This window comes from Physcomitrium patens, chromosome 7, assembly GCF_059467195.1.
Source record: "Physcomitrium patens ecotype Gransden chromosome 7, ASM5946719v1, whole genome shotgun sequence".
In the NCBI taxonomy this organism is placed as follows: Eukaryota; Viridiplantae; Streptophyta; class Bryopsida; order Funariales; family Funariaceae; genus Physcomitrium; species Physcomitrium patens.
In genome coordinates this window covers 1,766,936-1,775,667 of record NC_143416.1, presented here as the reverse complement: position 1 = coordinate 1,775,667, position 8,732 = coordinate 1,766,936, and the positions used below count along the sequence as shown (strand labels likewise).

General features: G+C 43.5%; 1 protein-coding gene across 1 annotated transcript; it reads left to right on the top strand.

The window, feature by feature from the left end:
• The first annotated feature begins 211 nt into the window (after nucleotides 1-211).
• Nucleotides 212-7,861, top strand: LOC112284466 (putative phospholipid-transporting ATPase 4). Its single transcript, XM_024524283.3, has 10 exons — nucleotides 212-1,522; nucleotides 1,969-3,344; nucleotides 3,505-3,615; nucleotides 3,971-4,247; nucleotides 4,433-4,521; nucleotides 4,652-4,970; nucleotides 5,169-5,294; nucleotides 5,419-5,517; nucleotides 5,851-6,042; nucleotides 6,319-7,861. Exons 1-10 carry the CDS (start codon nucleotides 1,121-1,123, stop codon nucleotides 7,081-7,083), a joined length of 3,756 nt encoding a protein of 1,251 aa, XP_024380051.1. The 5' UTR covers nucleotides 212-1,120; the 3' UTR covers nucleotides 7,084-7,861.
• The last annotated feature ends 871 nt before the right edge of the window (nucleotides 7,862-8,732 follow it).

The following is an 8,732-nucleotide window of genomic DNA, read 5'->3' as shown; positions in this document are numbered from 1 at the left end:
CGAAGTCGCGGGACGCTGCATTGCGAGGAGGCTCGACGCGGCTCGGCTGGCGTGAGCGGAGGTAAGCCTACGCCAGTACTGCCCCTCGATCGCGACCAGACATTCTGCTTTCCCCCCGCTCGCGGCATCGTTCACCAAAATGTACCCATGCTGCTGCTGTTGCGGAGCAGCAGCGCCTCACTCCAACTTTCTGCTTCTAGAACCGTAGCTTTACAGAAGTAGATAATTCGCAACACATCACGAGGAAGTCAGGCGGAAGGTGTGTGCGTGTGTAGAAGGCGCGTTTTGGTTTACCGCGGGTTGGGGGAGTAGCAGTCGGGGTAGGAGGCCAGAGGAAGGGGCGGAGAGCGAGAGAGAGAGAGACATGGTAATGGATACGTAAAAGGGGCTTAGTAGTCATTTAATGCGGTTGAAGGCTGAGATCAATGCACGGGCTCGCAGGGGGAGTGAGTGATTCGAGAGTGTCGAGGCGGGGCCATTCTCGAATGGTTGTAGTTGGTGAGGGTTCGTGGAGATTGCCGGTAATGTAGCTTGGGATGTTTACTCTGGATTAAGCAGCAGCCACCTCATGTATTTGTCTTTTGAATTCTTTTTTTCTCGTGTGAGATCTGGAGCTGCGGTTGTTGAGGTGATCAGATCTGAGTGAGTGAGGGTGTGGATATGGTGTTTGTGTGATCGGGAGCGAAAAAAGTGACGCAGAGTGACCTCACGCTTTGCAACCAAGAGCTTGACAGCAGCGCGTCTTCTTGTAGCAGCTCGTGGGACAATTCTTCTCTTCCTGCCCCTGCAGAATGTGAAAGAGGCAATATCACGCCCTTTTTGTGTTTGTCATGAGATTCGAGCAGAGGAATTCTTGTACATTTCCAGGCTGAGGGGTATCCATTCCTTAGTTTTTGATTGTCCAAGTTCGAAGATAAAATCTGTAATTGATTTGACTTGAAGGAACAATTCGACGACACGAGATCGGGCTCTGTGGGGAGCTCGAGATTTTTTCCTACCTTGAAGGTGTTGTGTGCTAGATTAAAGCTCTTCAGTGTGAGTCTCTGTGAAATTGGACTCGCTGTGGCCGAGGATTCAATATCAAGAGGTAGGGTTGAGGTAGGGTTGAGGGTGGGGAAACATGGCAAGAGGTAAAAACAGATTGCGGTTTAGCAAGCTCTACACATGGGCGGGATGTCTCAGACCACAGTCGCCGCTAGAGCGGCAGCAATCTATGTCCGTAGGGGGACCGGGATTTTCTCGCGTGGTGTTTTGCAACAATTCTGCAAAGCATTTGCAGAAACCTTACCGTTACAAGAGCAACTATGTATCAACCACCAAGTACAATGTAGTGACCTTTCTACCGAAGGCCCTGTTTGAGCAATTTCGTCGAGTTGCCAACATGTACTTTCTTCTTGCTGCCATTTTGGCTCTTACTCCCGTGTCACCCTACTCCGCTGCTAGTCTCATCGCTCCCCTCGTTTTTGTCGTTGGGGTGAGTATGTGCAAAGAAGCGCTCGAAGATTGGCGTCGCTTTATACAGGTGAGTCACTTCCTACCTGTGCTTGTGAGCCAGAGTTCTCCCGTGATGGCTTGTAGGGATATTTATTTCAACTGATTTATTAAAATTACTCTTCTGGCTCGCATTTGAGAGTCAGGATGCGTTTGTGAGTCGAGTTTACCAATGCAAGGACGGAATTAATGTTGTTTCTTTTCTTTCTAGTTATTCTCCTAGCTTCAGTTTATAGTTTTCAATCTTTTCATGTAGATCAATGGCCGAGCGACCCTATGTCAAACCTCGTCCCTTGTCTGTTAAACCCCATTGTGTTATTATTTATTTTTCCGGCCAGTCTAGTGGAGGTTCGAAGTATTTCAGGCTCTGAAGAGTGATGTTGTGATGAAGGTTTGAAGGATGGTTGTGGTTTAGTGTGGGTTCGTGCATGAGAGGATGCTTAAATATTACGGCTGTTTGTGTTTTATGGGATACAGGATAACGAGATAAACAATAGGAAAGTAAAGATACATGTAGGAGAGGGAAAATTCGAAAAGCGTGAATGGAAGAAAGTTAAAGTTGGAGATATTGTGAAAGTCGAAAAGGACAGTTTCTTCCCAGCCGATCTCCTGATGCTCTCGTCAGGTTTCCCGGATGGCGTGTGCTACGTGGAAACCATGAATCTGGATGGCGAGACAAATCTGAAACTGAAGAAGTCTTTGGAGCGTACTGTGGAACTAGACGAAGACCATGAATTTGCAACCTTTGAGGGAAAAGTTCGCTGTGAAGATCCCAACTCTAGCTTGTACACATTCATTGGAAATCTTGAGTATCATGAAGAAGTGCTTCCAGTGGGGCCGCAACAGATACTATTGCGAGACTCGAAGCTTCGGAACACGCCCTTCATCTACGGGGTGGTGATCTTCAGTGGTCATGAAACAAAGGTGATGCAGAATGCCACTGATCCACCTTCCAAACGGAGTAGAATTGAGCGGAAAATGGACAAGATCATCTACCTCCTATTTCTTGTGCTGTTGTTTATATCTGTAGTCGGATCAATCGCCTTCGCTGTCAGGACGAAGTTCAATATGCCAGATTGGTGGTACTTGCGGCCTCGTGACACGGATATGTACTACGACCCTAATCAAGCATTTCTGTCCGGGTTATTGCACTTGATCACAGCAATGATACTCTACGGGTACCTGATTCCAATATCTCTGTACGTTTCTATCGAAGTCGTGAAGGTCCTCCAGGCGCGGTTTATCAATAATGATATCCAGATGTACTATCCAGAAACTGATCAGCCAGCTCGAGCCCGCACATCGAATCTTAACGAGGAGCTTGGTCAAATTGACACTATCCTTTCTGATAAGACTGGAACCCTCACATGCAATCAAATGGAGTTTATTAAATGCTCAATCGCAGGGACTGCTTATGGTCGTGGTGTTACTGAAGTGGAAAGGGCAACTGCTCGTAGACTCGGTAAAGATCCTCGGGTACTGGGAGACGCCAGTATCGTTGAAGAGGGAGAGAGGAGTTTAGGCGGCGATGGATCAGATGTTGAAATGCGACCTATGTCAGCAAAGCCACATGTGAAAGGTTTCAACTTGAAGGATGAGAGGCTTCAGGATGGGCACTGGATGGATCAACCAAATGCAGAGGAGATACGAATGTTCCTCAGGATTCTCGCTGTGTGCCATACTGCTATTCCTGAAGTGGACGAAGCAACAGGAACTATAACCTATGAGGCTGAGTCACCCGACGAGGCTTCTTTTGTTGTAGCAGCACGAGAACTTGGTTTCGAGTTTCTGAGACGTAATCAAAGTAGCGTAATAGTAAAGGAGCCCGGACCTAACAGAGTCCCAGTAGAGCGGTAAGTACTATCGCATTACTGAACGTTGAGGATTCGTCCATTTCAACTTGCATATTTTATAGAGATTTACAGTATCTTTGTTCGTCGTTGCTACATGTCCTTGGAGGCTCATATCTTTCTTCAAGCAAAACAGGCATCTAATATAAGCAATCATCTGCAGGGAGTACAATATTCTCAACTTGCTGGAGTTCAACAGCACACGCAAGCGCATGTCCGTTGTTGTGAGGGACGAATCCGGCCAAATTTTGCTCATGTGCAAGGGTGCCGATAGGTAATGTCACCCTTGGCTGCAATTCGCTCTCTAATCTTGGTCACCACGTGTTTGCAAAATCATTGCATTAATGGTTAGATCCTGTAGTTAAGCGATGAACTATGAACTCCGCATGATATATGCATAATTTTAATGTCATGAAAAAGTAGCTGCGGTCCTTTGAGCAGTCGCCATCCCTTCGCAATGTAATTAGGGACATGGTATCTGACGTTTTTTTTCTCCTCAAAAGACTGGCTCATTTCTCTCTGGAGAGGTCTTCTAATTGTTCTTTTGCGATTCACTTAGTGGATAGTGTCTTATGGGGTTTTATGGGGTTTTTTGACTGATGGAGTGTCCCTCTTTTTTGGATGCACAGTATAATTTATGATAGATTAGGAAGGAATGGGAAACAATACTGGAATGCAACCAAGGCCCATTTAGCCAAATATGGCGATGCTGGTTTACGTACTTTGGCTCTCTCGTACCGTAAATTGGAGGAGTCTGAGTACGAACAATGGAATGCGACATTCACTAAGGCCAAAACCACAATTGGCCCAGACCGTGATGAGTTGCTGGACAAGGCCTCAGATATGGTGGAGAAAGATCTTATCCTTGTTGGCGCAACCGCCGTGGAGGACAAATTGCAGAAAGGGGTACGTTTCATGAGATGCCTTTTTCATTAGTAGCGCCGGAGACATCGAATGTGTCATCAAGGATGTTATTTCAATATTGCAAAAGATATAGCGCTAATATTAAGAAATTCTAAAGTGGTGTATTCAGTGAACCAGACGTATTGGAATGTTTTCTAATCTTCTTATGAATTTCTGGTTCGTCGCAGGTCCCAGAATGCATTGACAGACTTGCTCAGGCAGGTCTTAAGATTTGGGTGTTGACGGGAGACAAGCAAGAGACTGCCATTAATATCGGGTGAGTTTCCTCCATGAGAAATGTTTGAATGTTGTGTTTTGTTGTGTTTTATGATAATGGTGGTCCTTAGGTCACCAAATAGTGGATATTACTGACCTGGGCGTTACGTGGCGCTCCTTTGAGTATGCAGGTTTGCATGCAGCTTATTGCGACAGGGAATGCACCAGATTATTGTCGGTCTGGAAACACCTGAAATGAGGGCTATTGAGGAAAATGGGGATAAGAATCAGATAGCCAAAGCCGCTAGGGAAAGTATAACTCTTCAATTAGCAACCGGCAACCATCAGATAAATTTGGATACTGATGATGATAATCCTCATGCTTTGATAATTGATGGAAAGTCTCTGATGTATGCACTTGAAGATGGCTTGAAGCACGAGCTGCTCAATCTCGCAACCCAATGTGCATCTGTTATCTGCTGCCGGGTGTCTCCAAAGCAGAAGGCCATGGTAAATTTCTTTGTTTGAAATTTTTTTAGTGCTTGGAGTGTACGATGACTGTGAATCCTTGTTGGTCCAGCATTTCAGTCTCGTCTACTAGGTTTATTTTTTTAATCCAATAATGCCTGTTTTATATTCAATTTGTAGAAGCTCTAGTTTTCAGTAAATTCCGATGCATATATTTGAATAAACAAGCTTTACTTGCAGATAACCAGGCTTGTTAAGGAAGGAACAGGAAAGGCAACCCTCGGGATTGGAGATGGTGCTAACGATGTTGGCATGATCCAAGAGGCTGACATAGGTGTTGGTATTAGTGGCGTTGAAGGCATGCAGGTCAGTATCTTGTATTATTGATTCAACTGAGCATCAGCGTAAACCAGTTTTTTGAAAATCTTCATCTCTATTTTCAGTTGGCTACATTTAATGATTCTTCTTTTATGTTTTTGGAAAATTGCAGGCAGTAATGGCGAGTGATTTTTCGATTGCCCAGTTTAGATTTTTAGAGCGTCTACTCATTGTTCATGGGCATTGGTGCTACAAGCGTATTGCTCTGATGGTATGTATTCCGGTCACCTCCACAACCGTTAGCTTGATTGACTCTCTACTCTACCTTTGCACCCTTACAGCCTTTTCGGTTCACAAGGATAACCTAAAGGTATTGTGCAACTTGGCAAGTTGTGCCTGGAAATAAGTTAGTGGTCCGCACCCATTAATTTTCGAACCATTGTGGTCGACAGTTCCTGAATGGATGCCAAGGCAGGGAGGTTTTCGTTGCTGGAACAATTTATACTAGGTCGAGGTTTAGGCTTTAGGTGAACGTGAGATTGTTCTTAGTCGGACTCGTACTTTTTATTTTATTTTATTAAGCTTTTGTCAACTGTGGTTGCAGATTGTTTACTTCTTCTACAAAAACATCACGTTTGGACTCACCCTCTTTTATTATGAAGCATTTACAACCTTCTCTGGGCAAACTGCCTACAATGATTGGTACACTTCACTTTTCAATGTGTTCTTCACATCTCTACCAGTAATTGCGTTGGGGGTGTTCGAACAAGACGTCTCCTCTCGAGTCTGTTTGCAGGTACTATTCCTTGCCTTTCATCATCACATTCCTTTGCGATGCTCTACTTAATGCCGACGAATTGATCATGTCTTATGTGTATGCACCAAAATCTCATCATTTCCACTTTTTTTTGTGTTCTTGATTAGAGTCGAGTTTGTTACCTACTCCATGAATGCGGCAATGTTTGGCCAGTTTTATTCGTTATATTATCATTTCGGTGGTACTCTTGGGGCGAATTCACAAGTCACAGAATAACACGTTACCGTTTTTCTCCATGTCGTGATCGTTTTGTAGTTTCCAGCTCTGTACCAGCAAGGTCCTAGGAATATGTTCTTCACGTGGAGTCGCATTCTGGGCTGGATGGCGAACGGGGTCTACAGCTCCCTCGTGGCTTTCTTCTTCACCACGGCGGCGGTAGAAATAGAGGCCTACAGGAAGGACGGGCAGCTTGCAGGAATTGAAGAGCTCGGAGCAGCCATGTATACATGCGTGGTGTGGGTCGTCAATGTGCAAGTCGCGATGGCATTGAGCTACTTCACCTGGATTCAGCATGTCTTCATCTGGGGCAGTATTGCCCTATGGTACGTCTTCCTTGTAGCATATGGCGCCATCAACCCCACTCAATCGACCACGGCGTACAAGGTGTTTGTGGAGACGCTTGTGGACTCTCCCATGTACTGGTTCATCACCATCCTGATCCCAGTCGTATGCGTCCTGCCCTACGCCGTGTATCAGGCCTACCAGCGGATGTTCCATCCAATGGACCACCACCTAATCCAGGAAATTCATTATCTTCAGAAGCACATCACGGATCCTGACATGTACAAGCAAGAGAGGACCAAGGCAGTGGAGAAGACACACCAAGGTGTTTCATCTCGAGTTCGGGCGAGCTTGAGCATGGAGCTGACGAAGCAGCGATTCTATGGAGACGGTCACCTGCAGTCGACTGGAGAGAAGCAGGACTCGATGCCGAGGCATGTGGACAATCGACTTGAGAGTCCTCTTATCAATGGAAGTCTTGATAAGACGCCTCGAAATAATTTTTCCTACAAGGTTTAATTTTTGTAGAAAAATTTGAATCATCAGTCTTTCTCTCTTCCCACTCAAGAGTCTTAAATTTCGTGTTTAATACTTTTAATGCAGACTAAGAACTCCAGAACCAGCTTAGCCAGCCTTATCCCCATGTACCATAGTTAAATGATTATGCAGTTATGGGTACCTTTACGTCCATGGGCAGTGTATTTTTACACTCCAAACTGCCTTGAATTCCCAGAGTTAACAAATTCTTTGAATAAGGAGTTGAATGATATTATTTCCGGCAGCCAGCCTGCTGTCATATTGCAAGGAGACCAGGTCTTGTGCTCACTGTTGACATTCCTGTTTTGAAGCTATTACTAGTTCTATTCGTTGACATTGCCCCTTTTGTAGGACAGGGGCATCCATTAAATGATAGTTTAGCTCCACATTTCTGGATGGCTTTTAGTTGATCTGTCCAACCTGGTTGCAGTTCAACATGCCCTTCTAGGTTTTTTCATCGGTGGTGCAGCAGCAGTGGCAAGCTTTGGATTATTCGAAACACCTCTCTACTCCAGTGTGGGGGCATGTCTGCTGCTTTCGAGGTCAGATCACCAGGTTGGCTCTGCATGTTTGGAAGCAGAGACTTCTCAACTTCCACCTACATGACAATTCCAACACCTTTCCTCTAAACGCTTTACACTTGACAGATCAACTACAATGGAGCTACTGGTTACTCAATCTTGTTTGTTCTTGCTTGGTGAAATTGCTTGGAGAACAAAAGTTCACCAACCCTGATTAAACAATATCTTTTTACAACATAGCATTTTGTTTTATTACAAGCACAGTCTCCAATCCCTCTGTTCTTGTGCAAGCCCTTGTTGTGTTGGTTTTCAGTAAGAGGTTGGGCAAATCTTGTAAATTGATCCAGAGTAGTATTAGAATCAACTTGTCAGTGGCAGTTGCAATGCTGTAGCATGATGGGTGCATGTCTTGATATGTTTTTAAAAATCGTGTAAATATTTCGGTAACAGTCACATTTTCATTAGATTTTTAAAAACACAATGCAAAAAAATTGTGGTGTATAGAAACCATTATTTCATTACTTTCACAGTGAAAGAAAAGATTATAAAGTGCCTTTGAAATGCTCTTACATATATATCTCTTAATGCAGTGGTCATATTTATATAATAGTGTGTTGGGCTTTCAATGGTAACAAATGATATTGATTAAGAAATATCCTTGTTTTTTTCACTATTATCTTAAGAATGACAAAAATGTTATTGAGATCATGGTATTAACATGTATACAAAATAGTGGATTAATAATAGCACCAAGGACAATTATATCACAAAATTACTTTATATATTAAAGGTATTGATGTTGGTTATCTATCTATATGCATGCATCCATTTAAATATCTATGCATTCATTCATGTGACAATTGTTTGAATCTTTCGTTTTGTAAACAAAATCCCTAGTTATGTATTTATTCTTTGTTTGGCAACCATAGCCTTTGAAATAACCAAAATAGGTTGATAGACACCATATTTGTAGGATTTTGAGCTCTTATTAGGATTTTATTCCATAAGAAAACTAAATATATAATTTTAGAATATACAAAAAGCAACAAGCAAGCTTATGCCCCTACAATAAGTGATGAAAATGATTTTATTACACTGAAAATAATAATC

Coding starts and splice junctions, on each gene's coding strand:
- LOC112284466 (XM_024524283.3), top strand. CDS start 1,121: ATGGCAAGAGGTAAAAACAGATTGCGGTTTAGCAAGCTCTACACATGG. Junction 1,523..1,968: donor ATTGGCGTCGCTTTATACAG/GTGAGTCACTTC, acceptor TATGGGATACAG/GATAACGAGATAAACAATAG. Junction 6,043..6,318: donor CCTCTCGAGTCTGTTTGCAG/GTACTATTCCTT, acceptor ATCGTTTTGTAG/TTTCCAGCTCTGTACCAGCA.